The 24,620-nt window shown below is 33.4% G+C and overlaps 5 protein-coding genes across 5 annotated transcripts; 1 reads left to right on the top strand and 4 right to left on the bottom strand.

The window, feature by feature from the left end:
• Positions 1–509: 509 nt before the first annotated feature.
• LOC110603484 (guanine nucleotide-binding protein subunit gamma 3) lies at positions 510–3,737 on the bottom strand. The gene is made up of 5 exons (XM_021741226.2): positions 2,577–3,737; positions 1,770–1,822; positions 1,537–1,581; positions 1,399–1,443; positions 510–1,280 (listed from the first exon to the last, which is right to left on the bottom strand). Exons 1-5 carry the CDS (start codon positions 2,745–2,747, stop codon positions 698–700), a joined length of 897 nt encoding a protein of 298 aa, XP_021596918.1. The 5' UTR covers positions 2,748–3,737; the 3' UTR covers positions 510–697.
• Positions 3,738–4,029: 292 nt separating this feature from the next.
• On the bottom strand, positions 4,030–5,305 carry LOC110602963 (wound-induced protein 1). Its single transcript, XM_021740584.2, has one exon. The coding sequence runs from the start codon at positions 5,278–5,280 to the stop codon at positions 4,783–4,785; it is 498 nt and encodes a 165-aa protein (XP_021596276.1). The 5' UTR covers positions 5,281–5,305; the 3' UTR covers positions 4,030–4,782.
• Positions 5,306–7,477: 2,172 nt separating this feature from the next.
• LOC110604301 (protein LURP-one-related 6) lies at positions 7,478–8,764 on the top strand. Its single transcript, XM_021742470.2, has 3 exons — positions 7,478–8,003; positions 8,075–8,323; positions 8,428–8,764. Exons 1-3 carry the CDS (start codon positions 7,758–7,760, stop codon positions 8,569–8,571), a joined length of 639 nt encoding a protein of 212 aa, XP_021598162.1. The 5' UTR covers positions 7,478–7,757; the 3' UTR covers positions 8,572–8,764.
• A 1,114-nt stretch (positions 8,765–9,878) lies between these two features.
• LOC110604300 (cation/calcium exchanger 4) lies at positions 9,879–12,419 on the bottom strand. The gene has a single exon (XM_021742469.2). It carries the CDS (start codon positions 12,035–12,037, stop codon positions 10,112–10,114), a length of 1,926 nt encoding a protein of 641 aa, XP_021598161.1. The 5' UTR covers positions 12,038–12,419; the 3' UTR covers positions 9,879–10,111.
• A 4,099-nt stretch (positions 12,420–16,518) lies between these two features.
• LOC110604117 lies at positions 16,519–18,456 on the bottom strand. Its single transcript, XM_021742216.2, has 2 exons — positions 17,338–18,456; positions 16,519–16,946 (listed from the first exon to the last, which is right to left on the bottom strand). The coding sequence occupies exons 1-2, from the start codon at positions 17,740–17,742 to the stop codon at positions 16,917–16,919; spliced, it is 435 nt and encodes a 144-aa protein (XP_021597908.2). The 5' UTR covers positions 17,743–18,456; the 3' UTR covers positions 16,519–16,916.
• Between the last annotated feature and the right edge of the window lie 6,164 nt (positions 18,457–24,620).

The following is a 24,620-nucleotide window of genomic DNA, read 5'->3' as shown; positions in this document are numbered from 1 at the left end:
TGAACCAATATTCCTCAGACTAACAAGGTTGCTCAGTTGGGAATTATCCCTATGGCCTAGGCCCTAACTGCAAAATTTGCACCCTCTACTTACTCATCCATAGGAACATCCCCCAGCAATTAGGGCAACAAGACCCAACTAATCCTTACCCTCTTGGTCTCTGTATAATGTACTTGTTAAATCCAATACACTATTTCTAATACTAGTTATGGTCTATTATTTAAATTATTGATCCATTGTTTGATAAGCTTACCACTTTGCAGCCACTACTGCCATACTTGGATTACTGAGAGACACAAAGCTGGCTGCCCATATATAGCCTTATCTGGAAGTAGCTATAATTTAGAGAAGTGGAGAAAAAGACAGCTCCCTGTAGTTTCAGCCTTTGCAGCTGCAGGAAGCCAGAGGCCAGTAGCAACCATAGGCCATCAAGAATATGGCCTGCCAGTTCAATTAATTGCCACCAATATTTGGTAGTTCAGCAGATTTGATTGAATTATGGATGTGGATGAAATAAATCATCTCAGATTAATCACTGAGCAAGGCTTTTTGAGTGTTTATTAGCAAAATCTTAGGATATTTGAAGCTGAAAACAAACAAGCAAGCAAAATAAATTACAAGTTCCTAAACTCTCTGTAGAAATTGAATGGTATTATTGGAGATAAGGCTTTCTCCAATACTGCATAACTTAATTATGCTAAAAGAATAGACAACATGGATTACAAGATGTTTTTGTACAATTGCAACAAAGACGTACCTTAGGACACTTGGGGCGTTTCGGACATTTAGGAGCAGAGCATGTCCATTTAGGACAACAACATAACGAGGTGCAGCAACTGCAATTGCTGCATTTTGGGCATGAACAGCAAGAGCAATCTGGGCACGAGGGAAGTCCGCATCTGCAGCAGTCACTGCAGCATGAGATGTTTTTACAGCAACTGGATTTAGGACAGGAGCAAGAGCAAGGGCAAGGGCAAGGGCAAGGGCAAGAGCAAGAGCAAGGGCAAGGGCAAGGGCAAGGGCAAGGACAAGAGCAAGAGCATGGGCAACAGTCCGAGCAAGAGCAAGGGCAACAGCTTGAGCAAGTGCAAGGGCAACAGCTCCGGAAAGAGCAACACCGCCACTTGGGTGCTGGACAGCGAAAACATGAACAGCAGTTACATAGGTCACACGGATTACAGTCACAGTTGCAGTCGCAGCAGCGCGGTAAGTGTATGTGAAAAGAGCATCCCGAGTAGCAGCAACAACAAATCCATGAGAAGTTAAAGCAGGGTATTCCACTGCAGGTCACAACAGCAGAGTGAAGACATGAGTACTTAATTGTGTAAAATTATGAACTGGATGCTGATGAGCAAAGAGATATAGACCATAAGACAACACAGAACAAGAAAACAGTACCATAGCCACTTCCAAAATCGACAAGACCTTCGATTCTTTCTACTTCTGCTTGAAAGTTAAAAAAGGAGATAATTAGGCTAACATTCGCCATTTATAAATGGAGAGAAAACATGTAAAGGACAATGTTAACATTCTTACGTAAGTATTAAAGGATCTGGGTTTGCAACCACAAATTCAGTGACCCTGCAGAATGTTACTTCAATCAATTACAACTAGCTGATCATAGATGAACACAATTTCCACTTATCTCAGATTTATGAAAATGTAATCCGAAATCGAAAATGCAGCAGTGAGATATTTCTACAGAAAATATTTTGGAGGATTATAAGCTATGCAAGGCAAATGCAAATACAAATTCAAAACCAACATACTCTTTGCAGCATCTGGATGCAGGCTGGAGGCTGTCAACAGATTTTAGTTCCTCCTGCTCAAAGTGAAACGGAAGATGATAAAAACTCACAAAAAGAACAAGAGAAAAAGACTAATGGCTTGTTTATTTGCTTGAGTTCTGGCGGTGCACAAACTTCATGATATTGAATTAGTAGAAACAGACATATAATTGCATTGCTCAGCTTTTATCATAAAAATGAAATTATTGATTTTCTGTCTTTAGTGAAGCTCATCACATGATGTTTCAATTAGGACCACATTCAGACCACAGCCACATTTTTTTTTCAGAAATTTTCAGAAATCAGGAGATCATGAGAGGAGTATTACTCACTGACATGAAATTTCAGTCAAAGAAAATCTCTCTTAGCAACTATGATCTACTAATTGACTGGATAAATATGAAAATAATGTTAAATTGTTTACTTCTAAGCTACTATTACTGTAATTATCAGTCTAACAATGAAAGTTCAGCAATTTTCCTGCATCAGCAACAGGCTACCCACCTAGAAATTACCGATTTCCATCTACAGCTACAAGTGTTTGATGGTTTGTTTTTCTTTATGATTCAATTCAATGTTCCCAACAAGAAAGATTGTACCTTCATATTCTACTTTTTTTTTAAAAAAAGGTTACCAAGTCTTGCTTATGAAACATCGCCACAGAAGCAATGAGTTAATAGAGCAGTAGGAGCTGTTTAAAAAATTTCCTTTCCCCTTTATTTCACTGCAGTCATATACACAGTGCGCTAAAGAAAAAAGAAAAAGTACTGCAGCAAATTCATAACGTACCTCTAGAAAACCGATTTCTCTCTCAAGCATCTGCACCTTAGCCATTTCCCTGCGCTTGCCATACAAATCGGGATACTTGGGCGGAGACTTTGGGCGAGGAGGAGGCAACGACGGCACTGAGGAAGAGCAACCCGACTTGGATGCTGTCACTACTCTATAACTTTCTGCCATTTTATTTTTCTCGAAGAAAACTCAAAAGAAGAAGCGAAAATGAGAGCAGGCAAGTAGTACAAGAAGAAGAAGAAGTAACAAAGCAACCCCAAGTAGCAAATAGTAAGGGACAAAGAAGTAACGTTAGGTTGCAAATGCTATAGCAAACGAAAGCTTAGAGTGTGGCAGAGGCAGTAATTAAATCATCTGCAACGCAGAAGAGAAAAAGAAAAGAAAAGAAAAGAAAGGAAAGGAGGAAAAAAAGAGAGAGCAGCGGCAGGAGCTGAAACTAGAGCAGAGCAGTACATGGATGTAAATGTGTCATTTATAGCAGAAGGCGATTATGGTTGCAGGCAGAGAAGATTAACGGGAGAATTAAGAGAGAGTAAAAAGAGAGATAATAAGGATAAAAAGAGAGTCATTATTATCACAGACTGTGCGTGGAGAGGGAGAGATCTGATATTTCTGGAGACACAACCTTTGTGCATGGTAATAATGATAGTGGTAATAATGGTAAAGACGGCTGGTGGAAAAGCCTGCAACTCTGAGTACGAACCCATTTTGCAAAATTTTTTGCTTGATAAAAAAAATTTTAAAAAGAAAGAGTCTTGATCGAATTTGAGTGAGTTTTTGAGAGCCCAGAAGTCTCCGCTCCTTCTCTGTTGCTCTGCAATATCTCTGCGGTGTGGGTGTATTATTTTCTGAGCCAGTGTCTCGCTGGTGGGGTGGTGGTTGCAGAGGCCAAGCGAAAAACACGATGTAGTACCTGAGATGGACACGTGATGGCTGCGTAGGAGAGAGAGAAAGTTTTTTTTTTTTTTAAATTTGGGTAATGGAGGACGGAGTTGGGTTTTTGAACCCCGGAATCTGCTCTGATTTTGAGACAAACCAGAGACTATGACCAAAATCGGTAGTAATATGATGATGTTTTGATCCAATTGTTGGTTGCCTTTTGCTTGGAATCTTTGCCATTTCTTCATCTCCTCCAAGATTTCATCCTTTCATCAAATTCCAGATTTTACATTCTTTTTCTTGGGAATTTGGTAACTCAATTTATTTAACAATACTTTTTAATATAATTGGATCTTTGTTCCTTCAGGTTTAAGTCAAACTAGAATAAACGATTAGTTTTTTTAAATTTATAAAATTTAATATATTTTTTTTTATAGTTTATTAAGTTGATTATTTTGAAGTTTGTAACTGCTCTAATAATTCATTTTTCAGGGATTAAAATTGAATTTTATTTTTCTGTAAAAAGACAGTGAGCCACATCACTGCAGCACGTGACAAATGCCAACTCATATTGTTAGTTGCAACTGGAAATTAAGACACAGATTTATAAACTAAAATATTTAAGTTAAAATTAAGATTTGCTCCAAAAAATGTTTTTTAAAGAAAATAATTATAATATAAATAACATTACTAAATAAAAATAGACGGTCAGGATTACTTGATGCAAAAAATAATAATAAAAAGAAAAACTGCTAAAATTGAAGTGGACGTTTCATGGGTTAGAGAAAGAAAGCAACATGACTGTCGTTCACGGCACCTTGTTTTACTTGCAAACAAAGCAAAAACCACTCTCATGGATCTAACTGAGCATTTCCGTACGGGCCACTCCCACAAAGCCCACCTTCCCGGATTTCTGACAACCACGCGCTCTCTCTTAAGCGTGAGCACACTTCTCAATGTCCCCTCCTTCAAATGGGACCCACCCACTCGTGGGGTCCTGAGATCCTGATGCCTGTGGGTCCGACATTGAGACGACAACTCTATGATGCGTATTCCTGCTCTTTTCCAAAGTTATATTATATGTACCGCGGTTCTTTTTTTTTTTTAAACAAAAGATAAAAAAAGAGAAAGCAGGTTAGCAGTTCAAGGGCAAACAAAGTTAACGTGAGCCGGGTGCGGTCTGAGTTGGTGCTGTGCTGTAACTTGTTCTAGTTTTTTATGGGCTTAGGGTGAACCCAACACATAGCCCAAATAACAACATCTAACAATAACAGCCCAAAGGCTAAAAATTATTATTATTACATAAAATTGGCAGAGACACACCTTACATGGCAAGAACAAGATCAGGCAAAGAACGATTCAAACGCTGTCGAGGTTCACTTTGCCACAATCGAATCGCATCTCCATCCTCCGACACTCTGTGAATCACCGTCAGCCATGTGTTGAAGTACTCACGAAATTGAGTAACTATTCCATCCTCAAAACTCCACACGTGCACCCAATACACCTTCAATCCCTTCCATCCCTCCACGATCACACGGTCTCCAATACACTTGATGCTCCGAGGCTTGAATCTGAATTCGATTTGCCTTGATCGATCCCCTGTAAGTATGCGCATCATGTGGTTGCAATGGGGAGGTCCATGGAACCACCATTCAAGCTCAGAAGACGTCACTAAAAGCTTAGCAGCTATCTCAGTCTGGTTACTTGCTAGAGCTTTGTAAAGCCCTTTGATGATTCTCCGATTATGGGTTTCCACCTCCGATGCCGGAAACTTGATAATATTTTTCTCCGGCATCAATTCCTTGTGGCTGATCCTCATTGCTAATTGAAAGATAGCTAGAGAAGGCTGCATATAGGACGTTGTGTGCATGCTATGAAAATAAAACTATATATATATATGAAAGAAAAAGTATGAAAGATTGTCGTTTATTTTTTTTGAAACAGCGAGCCGCAATTCGAACCATCTCTTATATTTAATTGAATACACTTATCATCAGATTAACGTGTGAGTATATTTTTTTATAGTTATTAATATTATTTTATTTACATAATAAAAATAAAATATTAAACTCTCGATTCTATTTAAAAAAAATTATCAAACTAACGTTGAAGTACAAAAGTAATAAATAAATACATGCATGCTGGAAAAATATAGTAATAATGCATACGTAATATAATTCACGCGAGCCTCATCTTTTTTTAGGGTAGGTGAAGTTGGTAGATTGGATTTACAAATAAGAATTCACTATATTATTTTTTTTAAAGGAATAATTAATTTATATTATTAGTTATAATTACGTTTCCATAATAACATTGTTTTAGATTTTCTTTTAATTTGAAATTATCTATTAATGTAAAAATTTCAAAATAATGTTAATTTTTATTTTTTATATATTATTAATTTTTAAATCACTTGATACTAATATATATAAAAAATATGATTATCTAAAAGGTGTTTTAAATAAATTATTATAAAATTTTCTAACATTAAAGTTATTAATTAATTTTATTAATTTGATGAATAGATTTTAAATAATAAATATTATGGAATGAAAGTAATATTTATTTATTTATTTATTTGTGTAGTTAAGGATAAATATGGGGGATAATTTTGTAAAAAAAAATATTTAATGGAGGGTTACTCCGTCTATAATTATTAATGTTAGACTCCAGATTGGTTGTTAATAGGTTAATTGCATGCGTTCTCAGTTGAATTATTGGCAAATAAAAAATAATAAATAAAGAGAGGGCAGGAGAAGGAGTGTACATACCAAATTAATTGGGAAACGCATGCATCTTATTGCATGCCTTTCTTCTTTTTTTTTTAAAAATAATTATATTTTTATGGTAGATTCTTAGCTAAGGCTTAAGAGAAGACTCTGATTTTGTAACTTTTTGTTTGTTTTTACCCTTCAGGGTATCTTTTTTTCTTCTTAAAAGTTGGGGTGAGCAGAATCCGGTTCGAACTGAAAAAACCGATCGAACCGAACCGATTTGAAAATTTGATTCGATTTTTTATACATTTCGGTTCGGTTCGGTTTTAAATTTCAGAAATTTCAGTTATTTCGGTTCGGTTCGGTTTTGATCAGAAAAAAACCGAAAAAACCGAACCGATTAGGAATAATAATATGTTTTTTCAATAATATAGAGAAATTAAATTATATTAAAATTAAAATATTTTAATTAAATTTTAAAATACTAAAAATAAAGTGTAAAAAATTTAAAAAATATTAAAATTCGAAACCGATCAAATCGAACCGAATCGAACTGAATCAGACTGGTTCGGTTCGATTTGGTTTCTGACCAAAATCGGTTCGGTTCGATTTTCATAAAATCTAAAATTTCGATTTTTGGTTTATTCGGTTCGGTTCGGTTTTGAACCGAACTGACCGAATGCTCACCCCTACTTAAAAGTTTTTTCACCAATATTTTAACTAGAGAAGAGATGGGTTTTTCCCTAATATTTTTATTAATTTAATCATAAATCTTTCATATTGTTTTTAATCTAGGCTATTATTAAGAACAATATTAAATAATTTAACTTTTTAATCTAAACCATTTGCATTTTGACACATATATTGAATAAGATAAAAAAATTAAATTAACTTTTTTTTCTCTTATTAATTATTTTTATTTCACGTATTATAATATTATTAGATTATGGAAGATAGTGGCGAAATTAGGAGCATGAATCAGAAGATGGAAACCATACGCATGAAAGATTTAAAGTTGGTCCAAATCTGGCTGGAGACTGTGGAAGATAGCCAAGCTACTTGAGAAAATTGGGCCAAAAATAACTTCATGAATTAGGCTTTTGTTTCAAATATTCCCTTTTTAGTCAAGATACTAAATTTTTTTTTTAAATAAAAAAAAATTAAAATATAATATCTCTTAAATTTACTCGACTAAATTTGTAAGTCTCTTTAATTTAATATAATAATAATAATAATAATAATTTTACATGAATAATATACTAAGCTTGAGACTGTCAGTGCATGTTATACCCTAGCAAACTATCTTTTCACCAACGGACACGTTCTCTTATGATTGGCCAGGAAGGGGCGCGTGAGAGAACGATCTTCATCTTCAGCAAGTAATCGTGGGTGTAAACAAAATGCCCCGCATTCTCTCATCTTCTACGCATCGCGCGCACATTGTCAAAAAGCCTTTGCCAAACCTTTGAAACAGAAACAACAATTATTATCTCCATCCATCTTTAGCATCTTCTATATAAATACATTAACTGCTGCATTTAACAACAGATATATTATCTTCTCTAAGCTTCTTTACAAAGACATGGCTGCAGTATCATTCAATAATGGAGACGCCATGCCTATTATAAGCAAGTTATACTGTGCATCTTCTCAAGTAGTTTTTCTTGTAAGGGAAAGGCCTCATGCCGTGAATGGAGGAGGTTTTGTAGTAACAGATTGCACCCAGAAGGTTGTTTTTAGAGTTGATGGCTGTGGAGTTGTCGGCGCAAAAGGGGAGCTCATTCTGCGAGACTCTGATGGAGACCCTTTGCTTCTTATTCGTCGAAAGGTATGTAAACATTATGTTCTCGTTCATTGTTTGGAGTTAAGCCTGTTTAGCTAATGTGTTTGATTTGGCAGGGAGGGATGGTTCAGGCTCTAAGCATTCACAGAAAGTGGAAAGGTTACAGTTTTGACTATGAAGGATCACGAAAGCTTGTGTTCAGCTTGAAGGAGCCAAGCTCGTGTTTGGTAAGGAACAACGCAATCAGGATCTCTATTGAACCCAGGAGAAGCAGAAGAGATGGGGACTGGGATTTTGAGATCAAAGGTTATTTCCCTGGCAGAGATTGTAGTATTGTTGACAACTCAGGCAACATCGTTGCTCAGGTATAATTCATATTATTTGTGTTAATAAGTTGACTAAAAGCTGAAAAATTAGGCCATGGAAATGTTAACATATATTTTGATAAACTATTTTGCTATATATGGAGATTGGAGCGAGGAAGGAAGCAAAAGAGGTGATGACAAGCAATGATCTGTATCATGTAGTAGTGAAACCTGGCATTGATCAGGCTTTTGTTTTCGGAGTCATAGCTGTTCTTGATTACATTTATGGTGAGTCTACGAGGTGCTGATGATGCAGAAAACACCCAAGAATGAAGATGTAATTTGGATTAACTTAAGTTTCTCTGATGGGATTTGTAGATTTGTGAAGTTGATTAAATGTAATTAATTGTGCTTTGTTTTAAATAGAAACGCTTGGTATACTATTTGAAGTTGTAAGGTTTCTTCTTGAATATGGAATTGAATAGCTAGGATTCTTACTTATATTGAATAACTACGCAACAAATAGAAAGCCAAGGTTTCAATTGCAACACCTTCTGCAATCGACTAGTGGGTGATTCAAGAATTTGTTCTTTATATGAATTTAGAGTTGAGCTGCATTGTTTGATTTCTCCAACTCCATTTGATGTTCCTGCATCACCAGCATGACTGCACGAGACAAGGCAGAGACACACCAACCTCATAATCAAAGTAGTAAACATTAACAGTATCAATTAATGAAACTAAAACAGACACGGCCACTGCTTCTGTCGGCTATAATCATCAACACCTCAAAACAAACATTAAACAGTATCTCCTATATCAGTTTGACAAACTGAAATATGCTAAAAAAATATAGAGACAATGAATGAAATATTAGACAGATGAAATTTGTTTCTTAGAATAAAAGGGCTAATAAAATAATGGCTATTGTTAAAAACTTGAGAGTAGTTCACACAAGAAGAAATTAAATCTCATTTGGTTTTTCATTTTGGTTTTTGAATTTTAGTTGTCCTGTAACACTAACTCCAGCAACAGAACTTTTCCCAACAAAGCAAACAGAGGCATGGAAGGTCGAGAATGAGAATCATTTATGCTTTAAATGGAAACAGCATTCACACAGTGAAAATGAGCTTGAATAGGATTCCTGCTAATTTAGATAGAGAAGGAAACAAGGCAAGACTCCTTGATTAACCACAGGAAAAAGGCCAAGAACAAGATCATGCAAACTAGTTCACTCAGATTTTATTTATCTATTAGTTTCTTTATCTTTAACTTAGAAAAATGTAGTGGTAGAGAACAGACTATCCAATGTTCAAGGGTCTAAAAGATTTATAGGCCAGGTATGGAGGAAGAAAAAAAAGATTTCAGTTTCTGGCTGTCCACTGATTAACTTTACCACTAATTATGTTACTAGCTCAGACTAGTTTGTTCTTCCTTGCCTTGATTTGCCAATTCTGAAATTGATTAAAACAAAATAAAGAAAACTCGCAGCACTAATTCAAAAAAAAAAAAAACAGCAGATTATCTCCAGTACGAGGAGAGAAGCATGAGAGCAGCATACTCGATGCTAATGACAAGAAAAATGATGCAATATAACAATATTAACACACAAATATAACAGCTGAACCATCATATTTGTTATCATGAAAAGATATATATATATTCTCACTGAGCTTAATATTGCAAGGAGACATGATTCTGGACATTTACATTGCCATCCTAATTGAACGCTACACAAGATATCACAACAGAGTTTATGAAATACAGAAGAACTGGGCCAGATCAAAATTTAGTATTTCTGGGGGTTAAAGAATACCAATTGCCACTCTGCTGGTAACAATGCAAAAATTAAGATAATCCTGCCACTGATTCATCACCTACAGATGTGCTTAGCCTGAAAATTAGAAACATCAAGTAGATGGTTAAGAGACCAAATCCTAGCATCTTGTTAGGGCGCATGTCATTCCGTGGTAACACAATGAGTGACCAAATAAGCCCTGACACAAGAAATCCAATTGTATATAATAAACTGCCATCTTCAGGAACTCTGTAAGATTCAGGCCTCGAAAACCAGGCTCCAAGCAGCATTGGCAGTCCCAACCCAACAAGTGTGTTGAACATAGGACCTGCATAGCACCCTGACATTGCAATTTGCACACTGTCTCCGCCATTGATTGCCAGTGCAAAACTGGACATCAAATCACCCATAGAATTTCCCCATGCCAGTACAGTTATGCCAAGGAGTGATGGACTAATTCCCAATATTACACCTGATGCCACAAGCAAAGCAACAAGCTCATTTGCAACAATGTAGAACCAGATAATACTCATAAAAAATCCCCCCAGAACCCATGGAAGTAAAAACTTCCGGGGTGGTTGATCATCTTCGGTGTACAAATGTGCAAGAACACCAAGGACGCCACCAGAAACAACACCAAGGAAATATGAAATTTCTCGGTTCAGCATACCAATGTCATCTTGGGTATTCCATAAAATTGCCAAAACAATGGGTGCCAATGTAGCACTGGCAACTGCATAACCTTTCGACCACCTTTCCTCCTCAACTACAGGAATTGTCAATCTTCTCAGGAGTGTTAATGGCATCTCCAGCAAGCAAAAAAATCTGAAACAGGAGCAGGAAAATTTGTCATTCACTGTTTCCTCCTCATTCCAACCCCACACATCCTTGGGGCCATCTGGATTCTCCTTCACAAACTCATTAGAATAAATTGCTACATGTGAAGACCACATCCAGTGAGGGAGCTTATTTTGGAGATGTGGTACATCACTTTTGGAGTCAGAGTCAAGTAGTGATGCATAAACGGATTCATCATCTTCACTTCCATGAGATAATGTACTTTCCAAAACAGGAAGCAAGGGTATTACAGCATCCAATCTCAGTCTCTTGGCATGTTTCTTCAAAATCTCATTAGCTGCGACTGCAAGTGCATAAATCACATAAATGGAAACAAATGCTACTGCACCCCCAACAGTCACCTTACCAACAATCAAAATTATACCAAGTGAGACGAGCGCAAATACAAAGAAGCATATATCTCTAATAAAGCATGTCCTATCGATCTGAATCCTCCTCTCCGCAACACAAAGAGAGACAGTACCAACGACAACACAAGTAACAAAAACAGCACCCCCCAATACACTATTGAGACCCACTTCACCTGTATCCTTACCAGCAAAAGCAGCAATGCTAGCAAACACATCAGGGGCCCCATTCCCCAGTGGCAGCAGAGAAACACCCGCAACAGTTGGCGGTAACTTCAACAGATAAGATAGCTTCTCCAAGGAACAACAAAAGTAATCGGCGGCAGTATTTCCCAACAAATAAAATAGAGCTACCAGCCACAGGCCCAATATTATGTACCCCAGAACAGCAAATTTATGGCAATCACAAAAGAAAAACCTAATGTAATTGAAAAAGCCACCTGAAGTGCACTCAGGATGGGCAATCAAATACTCACAATGATTACTGTAATCCTTGTGCTCAAACAACCCAGCACACAATTTCGGATCAGTATGCGGGATGACAGTCGCATCATTGCGAGAGGTAGTACCATTAATTTCAGAAATTTTCCTGCCTCTCAAGCTCCGTTGTTGAGTGAGAGTCAAAGGCGAAGGCGAATTAAGGAGAAACGGATTCTGAAGAGAATTCCCCTGATTGTACAATAAAAAAAGCAACACTGACAAGCAAATTCCATTGAGAATCCCACTGAATTGGGAACGCCGATTTCCGTGAAACCCTTTTGGTTCTACCATATTGGGCAGAGGATAGAGAAAGGGTGCGGAATTGGGATGCCGTAAGGCGTCAAAATTGAAGGGAGAGAATGATACAGGGAATGGAGGGAATATTGGTGGGGCGAAGGAGGTGGGCTTCGTCCTTCGTCCTTCGTCCTTGGAGATACGGAAAGGAAAACAGCGGAGAGAGCTTCTGAGCAGCTTCTCGGTGAAATTTGTCCGTGAGTTGGATTGCGGAGATACTTTATCAGGTACGGCGATGGTGAATTCCGATTGCAGTGGTTAGATTAAACGATTTTTGATATGTCTTGGTTTTTTTTGGAGTCGCATGAAGTTCTGAAATCATCGACAAATTAATGTCGCTATCTGATATTCCGATTATGTGGGTGCTTCGCGCTTACTCTCACCCTTGTTTTTTGTTTTCTGTTTTCTTGTTTTTGGGAGAATTTCCTCATATTTTTAAAAATTTATTAAAATATCCATACTTTTTAATTTTTATTTCTATCAATAAAAAAAAAAAAAATCATTCTATCTATTCTCAATCGGTTTTGCCATTAAAATTATGGTAAAAAAAGTCATAAAATTTTTAAAATTTTAAATTATCTATCTATATATATATATATATATATAATGAAAATAATATATATAAATTATCTTTTATTTTTTCAATTAATAAAATAAAAAGTGTTAGACTATGCTAGTATTCGTATATTATTCATTTATGCTTTATTTTATTTGATAAATTCATCGGTCATATGATGAATGAAATTAAATTATTTTAATTTCTTTTCAATTAATAGGAATCATCAATGAATTTAATTAAATTAAAATATTTATGAATTTCATTAAATATTTCAAAAATAATAATTCTCTTTCATTCTATAATTTTTATTATTTTAAAATTATTATTTACTTTTATTTTTTAAATTATAATAATATATAAATCGATTATAATAATTCTATTTTATTTTATTTTATTTTAAAAATATTTTTTAACATTTAATAAAATTTAATATATTTAAAATGAGTATAATTAAAAAATTAATAAAAGAAATTATATTTTGAAAAATTAAAATAAATAAATAGTATAAAATTGTAATAATATATAAATTAATTATTATAATTTCATTTTTAAAATATTTTTTAGTATTTAATAAAATTTAATATATTTAAAATGAATATAATTAAAAAATTAATAAAAATTACATTTTTTAACCTATACTATATATATATATATATATATAGGAAGAGAAGGAAATAATAGGACTTCTTAAACTACCCTTATTATGTTTGTTAATTATAAATTTATTATTATTTAAAATTTTTTAATTTAATTATTTCATTATATTAATTTTTATTTAAATTCAAATTGATTTACGAAATCTCTTAAATTATAATTGATTTAATTTTATCAAGAAAGAATTCTCTAACATTTAAATTACTTGTATTTAAATTTTATCATAAGTTAAATTATATATTTTTTTATAAAAAAAATAATTATAGTATATTATTATTTTAAAAAAATTTAATTTAATTATTTAATTATATTATTAGTCTATTTAAATTTAAATTAGTCGAAAATATTCTTGATTAAATTTTATTATAGAAGTTTTTCTTTTACATGTAAATTTAAATTTCATTTCGTTATTTTTATTATTTTTATTTTAAATTTTAATTATAAATTTTTAATTAAATAATTTTTTTATTTTTTACTTCAAATTTTAAATTTTGCAATGAATATAATTTTATTATGATTTTTAATTCAATTATAATTATAAGTTTGCATTTAAAAATATTAAAATTAAAGTTATACAATAAATTATTTTTGTTATTGTTAAAATTGTTAAAAAAATGAAATGGCTTAAAAGAATGTAAACTTAATTTCTTATTAATAAAAAAACTAAAATTTAATATTAAATTGAGTAATATTTATAATATTTAAAAATTAAATTTTTTTAAGACATTAAATTTAAATGATAAATTTAATAGCAGATAATCCTTTTTTATTTGAATATAATTGAGTTTTTATAAAATATTAATTATTTAAATTTAATTAAAATACAAATTTATGATATTGTGATTTGCATATTATAAATATTTAGATTACTCAATAACACTAAAATCATATATATTACATTATTTATATTGTAAAATAAAATAAAATACAAAATTAATAAAAAACTTATAATTTTTGTTAATTCAACAATAAAATAAATAAAGAAGCTACTATAATATAAACTGAGTTCAAATTATATAAGATTTAATTGAAATTAATATTTTTATTTTAAATTTAAATTATTTTATTTAATAAAATATAATTAATAAAAAAAGTAAAGTGAAATGACTTTATAAGAGTGAGAAGATGAAAGAATAATGAAATTTTTAATAATAATATAGTTAAATTTAATAATTATAATTATATTTTTAATTTAATTGGCTAAAATATTTTCTTTTTGAATATAAATTTTATTTTATAAAATAATATAATTTTGTTAATTAAATATATAATTTTATTATTAAAAAGAATTTTTGTATAATCAAAATTCTAAATAAAATATTTTCTCTTTTAAAATTAAAAGATATATTTTTATTATATCTTATCATATAAATTTAAAGATATTAATAAATTAAATTAAAATAATTACATTTATATTAACTTTTATTTTGATAAATAGATGAGATAAATACATGAATTTAAAATTGCAACTAAAAATATTTAAATAAATATTTTATAACATTAATATTCAACTCTAATAATTTAATGATATATATTTTATAAATAATAAAATTTAAAAATTAATATTCTATTAATTCTATGTGAACTGATTAGGTTATTAGCGGGTGCCATTAGTAATCAAATAAGTGTTTAGTAATTTAGTCTCTCATTTTGATGAGTTTTTTTATTTATTTATCTATTATTAATTTTAATAAAAATATAATTTTTAATAAATATTTTAATTTTAAATTAAAATTTAAATTATTAGAAAAAATATAAATAATTTCATAATATAAAATTATTAGATAATATGTTGTTTTTTTAATTATTAATAATTATATTTGAATATTAAAATAAAAAATTAATATTTATTATAAAGAAATATTTAAATTTTGGTTATATATATTAATAAATAAAAATATTAAAATTAAGATAATATGATTAAAATAAATTTAATTTTGATAATATTAAATTGTTAAATAAAAAATTTAAATTAAAAAAGATGATCGTAGAATAATTGATGAAAGCATATAATAATTTAAATTTTTAATGATAATATTAAAATATTATTATAATTCTAATTATTTAGTAAAACGTTTAAATTTATAAAATTAAAATTATATATATTACTTGTAAAATTATAAACAATAATATTTAAAATATCATTTTAAAGTGGATAATAATTCAATCAAATTTATAAGATAAAAATTATAAATTATTAAAGTGATAATTTAATAATATAAAATTATTAGATAATGTTATAAATAATTTGATAATTAGAATATAAATAATTTGATAATATAAAATTTTTAGATAATATGATGTTTTAATTATTAATAATATATTTAATTTTAAAATAAAAAATTATAAATTATTAAAATAATAAATTATAATATCAAAAATAATATTAACAATTTAAATTAAAAATTAATTTAAGTGCAATAAAATTCATTGTCTATTTTTATAAAAAAATATAAAAATTCACTATATCAATTTTAAAACTTAATTTTATAGTATTTAAAAAATAAAATTATGTAATGTAATATTTATTAGAGATAATTAATATTATCATTCGATTTATTAAAAGATTATAATAAAATATGAAATAATATCACATAATAAATTTAAATTTTAACATTTTTATTATTATTTATATTTAAATTATTACATTTAATTTTTTATTATAATTTAAATTTATAATATATATAAATAAATAAATTTATAAATATTATAACGAATTTAAAAGGAATAACACTAATATATATAAAAAAATAAAATAAATAAAAATTATATCACGGAGTGAATATTAAACAAGAGTTGAGATAATATTTTACTATATACTATTTATTTTATTTTATTTTATTGATATGTTATTTCAATTTGGAATCGTAATTTTAAAAATATATATATATTTTTTATTTTAGTTCAAATTTATGCAATTAAAAAACTAATCTTACCGAACCCAATAATACATAGTTGTTATTTCCCTTCCGTTCCCTTCACATTCTCTCGGCGACTTCCCCTGTACTCGTTCCAGTCACAGATGATTAGTGCCGTGTGCGTGAAAAATAATTTATTTTTTATTATTTTATTGTAATTTTTTATTAAAATTTAATTATAATATTAAAAATGAAAGAATATCAATAAAGTAAGGTTTTATTTGTTTTATAAAAAATAATTTTTTTATAAAATATCTTATTAACTCAGAGTTAATATTCTAAAATAGTTTATTTTAGATCTATCAAGTTAACTTACACGTATAATTAAGATCGCTTATTAAAAAAAGAAATAATAATATTACATGAAAATTACTTTAAAAATATATATTTAACCGTTTTATATATCTAGATGAATCCAGCGACGTGTGGCTAGAAGGTTCATAGCAATGATAAATTGTTTTGCTTTGGCTACTTACCGTCAAAGTGGCTAAGGCCAAGCTCCTAGTACAGCAGAAACGTGCTGAGGTTCCTGTACCTGGCCTGGCCACCTTCTGCAAACGTAACCATTGTCTTTCTTGCCGTAAGGAAATTTTCCGAGCATCTTCACTCTGTCATCTGCTTCCTTTCTTTGCCAACCTTTTCCTTATTTTGTATAATATTTTCCAATTTAAGTCATTCAGCAGACCTCGAGAACATAGACTCGAAACCAGCTATAGTCTTACTAATTTACCATTTTCATTTTCCTTTATTCTGTCATTCTTGATTTCCACATATACTGCCAAGAAATAAAAAATTATTACAGTGCACGACGCGTGTAGCCATTTCTGAAAACTGAATTACTGGACAACTTTCTACGCTGAAATCTCTATTCCCTCCTACTGTTTAAATTCGAATTCAAGATCATTTCAGTTAACTTTTCTTCATGTAACGGATTCTTGGAAATCCTTGAAGAAAAATAAGGAAAAATAAAGAAAATTTGAAGCATAAAATGTCATGGTTCATATGTACATAGAAATTTATTCAGTGAAACTCCTTGTAAACGAAATTCCCTAACCAAAATAGAGTTCCACTTGCTTTTGTATTTACGTTGGAGAACTAGCGACAAGAATTCAACCAGACAAAGCAGAGAAACAACTGCCAGATCGAACTAAGGCAGAAGAAGGTACCTTAATCTTTTCAACATCAACTTCAGGCAAAACACTGCTAGAATTAGATCGAATAGCTCGCGGAGAATCCAAACTCCTGCGAAGAATCCTGCCCATGACAACGATAGGATGCTCCGTTTGGTTGTCGGGAGTACACGATCTAAACTTGTTACAGAAACTGATGTGCCTGTTTAGGGCTTCTTCAGTAGATATGAGCCTATCTGATCTCAGAACCTCATCTTTCACAGCTTCAATGCAAAGCCCACAAATCCACCGCCCATGGTAGCGCTCACGGACGCGAGAAATATAAGCAGGAGTGCACTCTTCTCTGAAACCGCACGAGTAGCATTTGATTGACTCTACTTCGACTTGAGGGCCAGGCTTGGTAGCTGAATTTGATTGCGTTTCTGCCCCTGAAATTGCCATTTCATGTAATAGAAGATTATTGAAGTCTCTCTAGAAAAGTCTGCTTCTCTCTCTTTTTCTCTGATTTTCTTTTTGCATACTATGCAAAAGGGACAGAGAAGAGAAGAGAAGAGATAGAGAGTTTTTATACGTGGGGTGTCTCTGTTTTTGTCCGACCTTATAATTGAAAATGTTTGTATATGGAGTGGGCGTCACTCTGCTGAAAAGGAATAGGTGAGTCCACTAAGTTTTAAATAAAAGTTTATTTTTAATTTTAAATTATGTGTAGGATTTACGCTTTTATTCGATGCAACTCAGGGCCTTTTCTCGCACCCGACATCCATAATTAAGGCTGCGTCTGTTCAGACACAGCACAAGCACAGAATCACAGACACACACGGGTTCACCACCGCCACCTGCAATGTTCAAACTTCAAGACATATCCATACTTCTATCAATTTCAGTTACTTGGTACATCTCAATTGAAGACGAAATAAAATTTAGGCCGATGAACCCAAAACCTTCGAAACCCAAGATTCCATTAAATGTCAGAAAAAGAAAGACCAAACCCAAAAATATGCCAGCATGTTAAGCTTTCTGCTGGCTTTCTTTTCTTGCTTTTCTATTTCAGATATATTAATTCTTTAACATTAATGGGTCCGAAATAATTAGGTAAAAGTCTGGGCAAGTCCTCTGCTGGTCAAGGACTTGTTTGGTAGCAGTGTTGATCAAGAATTCAAAATTCCCCCATTTGAAAAGATATGAGCAAGGCGTGATAGCTTATAAGAAGCAACAAAGTCTGATCATGCACGGCTTATCTTATCTTCTTGGAACTGATGAGTACATATCATGATGGTTTGGTGTTATATGATAAGATTATACACAAATCGCTATCATCCCTGTCAGCAAGTTCTTGTTGTTTTCCCAAGTTGTCTGTATCCTAAAATGTTAGATTTCTCTTATCTTGCAAGCAAAAAAATTGTTGGTGATTGCAAAATTAACTTGTTCTATTTATAAATCAAAAAATTATTAATATTATAAATATTTAAAATTCATCTATATAGTTAAGTTTAGATAAAGATCTAATTTATTTAAAAATTAATTAAAAAAATATATGATCTTATATTGTTAAGTTTAGATAAAATTTAATTTATTTAAAAATTAATTTAAAAAAATATATTATTTGATTCAAAATCAAACATGAAATTCAACACATCTATTTAACCACACGACTCTTTTTAAATACTTCTCTTACATTTTGATAATTCATTAATTTTCTATTAGTGTAGACTTTAGTGGACAGTACCAATAACATAGAGCAATTAATTTTGAATTTTATGGTACATTTATACTGATTCTAACTTTTGCTATCGATATCCGATAGAGACCTACAATAACTTTTCGAAAAGAAAATTTCGAGATGCACGACTTTCAAAAATGTAATGAGAGTCGCCTGTTATAAAATTCGATATGAAAGTTCCATCATTTAGAGGATTAATTTTGTATTTTAATTATTTTTTTGAATATTTTGAGTATTTTCATAATTTTGCATATTAGGGTTTTGTTTTTATTATAAATAGCCTCCATTGACTATTAGAAACCCACTTTTTCAATCTTTGAAGAATTTCAATAAGACTGTTCGTTTTTCACCCTATTTTTTCTCTTATATCGTCTTAGCCAAACGATATTGGTTAAAACTCTTGATGGAGTCTAATTAGTCCTTTATCAGGTTGGTATCAGAGCAAAATTCGACCATAGCAGATAACCAAGAGGGCGATTGAGGCATCTTTGGCAGAATTGAGGGAGATGATCAGACAGCTGACCCTGTAGCAGAAAATCCATCAACCCGCCGTCGCCGCACACCTCCAGCCAGTCGCCAATCCTGTGGCCGCCAATTCTGTGCCTGCAAATCTCCAACAGAATTATCAGAGAGGTTACAAGATCAAAATAGACCTTCAAAACTTTTCTGGTTCGTTGGATGTGAAATCTGTTCTTGAATGGCTGGTAGAGGTTATGAATGTGGAAGAGAATCGCAATATTTCGATTGTAGCTTATAAGTTAAAAGGGGGTATAGCAGCCTGGTAGAATTCGATTCAAAACGAACGCTATCGAATGAAGCTGGAACCCATACGAAACTGGGTGTTGATGAAGTAGATGATTGAACAACGGTTCTTGCCTAGCGATCACGCTCAGGTTTTGTATAACCGATATCATGACTATGTATAGAGAAACCGAAGGGTGGATGAATATACCGATGAGTTTTTGAGGTTGCAGGCGAGGTGTGAAAACTATGAGAACGAAGCCCAACAGGTTACTCATTATTAGAGGAACCTAAATCATAAAATTTATTGTATGATGGAAGTAGTTGCGATTTTCACCTTGGCAGACGCCATTGAGATGGCAAAAAGGTTAGAAGAGTGTGTTGATTGGCAGCCATGACAGCAGTACAACCGAAATTTTAATTACAGAAATTCTGGTTCGACAGGGACGCAGTAATATAGAGGCAATTACAGCGAGCAGCCTTCTAAGGATGTAAATTCTGGCAATCCTTATAATACTATGGAAGAAAAAAGAGACAGTAAAGGAAAGACAGTTACCACTACAGCAGACAAAAGAGGCAGAACCAATCCTTATCAGAAGCCAACGGGAGACATATGTTACTGCTCCAAGCAACTTGATTATCAGAAGCCAATGGGAGACATATGTTACAGCTGCAAGCAACTTGATTATCGATCAAATAATTGTCCAAAACGTAGAGGAGATAATACTGATCACCGACAGGTTAATGTAGTTGAGCAGATGGCTAAAACTGACGAGGAAGTGGATGACAATGACGGATCTATTGCTAGTTCTGAGGATGGAGAGGTCATCTATATGGTGAAGAAAATCTTATACTCAACAAAATAGGAGGATGAGACGCAAATGAGGAAAATTTTTCAGGCAAAGTGTCGAGTAGGAGAGGCAATTTGCAGGCTAATTATAGATAGCTGCAGTTGTCAGAATCTACTAGCGATGCAATTGGTGGAGAAATTGCAGTTGCCTACATAGCCGCACCATTCGCCATATAAAGTCGGATGGATTAAGGAAGGTTCGACAATTGAGGTCAATAGAATCTGTAGCGTTTCTATCTCGATCGACAAATCTTATACTGAACCTGTTAATTGTAATGTTGTAGATATGGATTGCTGTGAAATTTTGTTAAGTGGCCCTTGGCAGTTCGATGTTGATGCTTTGCATAAGGGGAAGGAGAATTCATACATGTTCACGTGGAATCAAAAAAAGATTACTATCTTGCCTTCCAGTTCTGCGAAACGTTCTAAAGTGGAAGGGAAGAATGTTGTTGTAACGACCCGGAATCCGGACCGCTACCGGCGCTAGGATCCAGATCGGCTTAAAGCCGCCGGGACCCGTAGCAAGCCTAACATACCTCCTGTAAACCTGTTTAATCCCATACATGATCAACAAGTACATAAAAATTGTGAACTTTCTCATTCATTTCCAAACTTAACCTGTGCATGCACAACTCATAAACATAAACATCAACCCCACACTGGAGTCCTCAACAATGCTCTAATGGGGTAACATAACATTTATTAAGTTTGGTTTGCATAAACATCATTAAAATCATGTACTTAAAAGGGATTAACAACGTACTAGGGTCAAGCACAACTCTAATCTTCAATAACATCATTACATTACATAACTGTTCAATACTATTCATTACATTTCAATAACTATCATGTCCACTACTAGCTATTACATAAACGTGACTTTACTCTAGCTGACCTCCTGGTCTATCCCGTACCTGCAAACCTGGGGGATTAAGGGAGTGGGGTGAGCTACAAGAGCCCAGTGAGCAGAATAAATAAATATTTAATTTAAATTCATGCTTTCATGAAATGCAACACATCACAACAAATCACGTCAAGGATGGACTTGTCACCAATAGTCCTCTACATAGTTCAATCGTGCCAGGGGCGTAGAATGGGCCTCACTGGTCTTTCTCTTAACATAGTGCCAGGGGCGTAGAATGGGCCTTACTGGTCTTCAATACCGTATCATCATCATATCATATCATACGAGGACTAAAGGATCATCCAACATCCATCCACATCATCATCAAGTTATGCAATGCAACATATTAGTGAATTCTAATGCAAACAACCTAGTATATCTCATGGCATACGTGATGCATGTATCATGCTCAAAATTTATTTATTTACTTTGAAACGTAATAAGGTATTCCACTCACCTCAAGCTAAAGCTCTACTGACTCTAAAACAGCTTTCTCACTGCTGAGGTCCTCGGTTCCTCGGGTCCGAACCTACACAGGTGGACTCAAATGAGGGACCAAACATCCATGAACATGACTCTAAAATACTCCCCAAAAACCCCCTAAAATATCTTAAAACAATCACATAAATCATGCAAAGGAAAGCTGAACAGGGCACTTTCGGCGGCAGGTTCGGCGGCCGAAAGTCCCTCCAGAGCCGAAAGTCATGCACCTTCGGCGGCACTTTCGGCGACCGAAGGTTCCTTCCAGAGACGAAACTCGTGCATGTTCGGCGGCACCTTCGGCGGCCGAAACTCCCTTCCAGAGCCGAAAGTCCACTTTCAGGGGCAGGGTTCGGCAGCCAAAAGTTGGCCTCCACAGGCAGGTTCGGCGGCCGAAAGTCCCTTCGGCTGCCGAACCTGAGTTCTTCCAAAGGGCAAAACTCAGCCTCTTCCATGCACAAAAGCCTCCTAAACCATTCAATCATGCATTTACCTAGTCTACAACATGCAAACTCAAGCCAACAAGTACATAGGGGTCTCACACTAACTTAACCCCCAACCAAAACACATCAAACAACCCACATTGCCCAAAAACTCAACATAAACCCATAAACTCAATAATAACCTAAACATGCATTTCTACCCCATAAACTTTCATGAAACTTAACCAAAACATAAAAAGAAGTGAGGATCTACTCTTACCTCTTGAAGATCGAGAGGGAAGACGATCCAACTCGGAGATGGGGGAGATCTCGCTCCTTTGGTCTCCAAGTTACCAACTTCACTCTTTTGCTCAAATATCATCAAATCAAGATAAAACTTGTTAAAACATGAAAGATTGGAGGGAAAACATCAAAAACGACCATGGGAGAGCATAGACTCACCATTGGCCGAAAATGGGGAGAAAACTCGCCCGTTTCGGCCATGGAGCCCTTATATAGGGGCTGCCAGACCACCTTTCGGCAGCCTAAAGTGCCTCCAAAACTCATGCAAGTTCGGCGACCGAACATGAGGTTCAGCGGCTGAACCTTTGCAACTTTTGGAAGCCTAACATGCCCCCCTAAACCATCCAATGTTCGGCGGCCGAACTTGAGGTTCGGCGGCCGAACCTGGAAATGCCTCCATAGTCTTTTTCATTCAAAACTCAATTCCTTTCTTACTTAAAACCATAAAATACATTAAAACATTTTATAAAAACATGATTTTACCCCTCTAGAGGTTTTCGACATCCGAGATTCCACCGGACGGTAGGAATTCCGATACCGGAGTCTAGCCGGGTATTACAGCTATTGTTGTTTTTATGAGAGTGCAGAGGCTATCAGGCGCAATTGAGAAATCTGAAGGCACACTGGCTTTATTGGTGAGAGCAAAATGTGCAATGGAAGATGCACCATCTTTACCACCACCCGTCAAAGAGCTGTTGAAGGAGTTTCCTAAGATAGTAGAGGAATCATCCAAGCTTCCACCTCTGTGGGATATCCAACATCAGATTGATCTCATTCCTGGATCAAAATTACTGAATTTGCCTCATTATAAGATGAGTCCAAAGGATGGTGAAATCCTCCAAGAACAGGTTGAAGAATTACTAAAGAAGGGGCATATTCGGGAGAGCATTAGCCCCTACGGAATACTTGCCCTATTAGTTCCAAAGAAAGATGGGACTTGGAGAATGTGCGTGGATAGCAGGGCCATTAACAAAATTACAATTCAGTATCGATTTCCTATTCCACGACTGGATGACATGCTGGATTAGCTATCCAGATCTAAAGTCTTCTCTAAACTCGACCTTAAAAGTGGCTATCACCAAGTTCGGATCAATGAGGGAGATGAATAGAAGACTGCCTTCAAGACTAAGGAAGGCTTGTATGAGTAGCTGGTTATGCCCTTTGGTTTGACGAATGCACCTAGCAATTTTATGTGCCTCATGAACCAGGTTTTGCATTATTTTTTACGCAAATTTGTAGTTGTTTATTTTGATGACATCTTAATTTTTAACCGCAGCGAAGAAGAATATTTACAACATTTCCATCAAGTCATGACAGCCTTGCAAGAAAGTGAGTTGGTTATTAATCTTAAGAAGTGCATTTATATAACGGAGCACTTTTTGTTCCTGGGATTTGTTGTTAGTGCAGAAGGGATATATGTTGATGAGAAGAAGGTAGAAGCAATACGAAATTGGCCCATCCTCAAAACTATTTCTGAAGTTCGCAGCTTTCATGGCCTTGCTACTTTCTATCGACGGTTTATCAGAAATTTCAGCAGCATCATTGCCCCTATCACAGATTTCTTAAAGAAAGAGAGAGTGTGGAAATTTGTTTGGACTGACGCTGCCAACAATAACTTTGAAGAGATTAAAGATAATCTTACTTCTGCCCCTATTACTTTACCCGATTTTGATAAATTGTTTGAGGTTGAATGTGATGCTTATGGAGTTGCTAAAAGGTCTATTGCTTTCTTTAGTGAGAAATTGAATGAAGTTAGGAAGAAGTGGTCCACTTATGAGTAGGAGTTATATGCTGTATTCCAGGCTTTTAAAACTTAAGAGCAGTATCTAATAGGGCGAGAGTTTATTAATCACACAGATCAACAGATCATCAATCTTTGATCCATTTTAAAACTAAAAA

The sequence above is a fragment of the Manihot esculenta genome, chromosome 16 (genome assembly GCF_001659605.2).
Source record: "Manihot esculenta cultivar AM560-2 chromosome 16, M.esculenta_v8, whole genome shotgun sequence".
NCBI lineage: Eukaryota > Viridiplantae > Streptophyta > Magnoliopsida > Malpighiales > Euphorbiaceae > Manihot > Manihot esculenta.
This window is presented reverse-complemented; position numbering and strand designations above follow the sequence as displayed.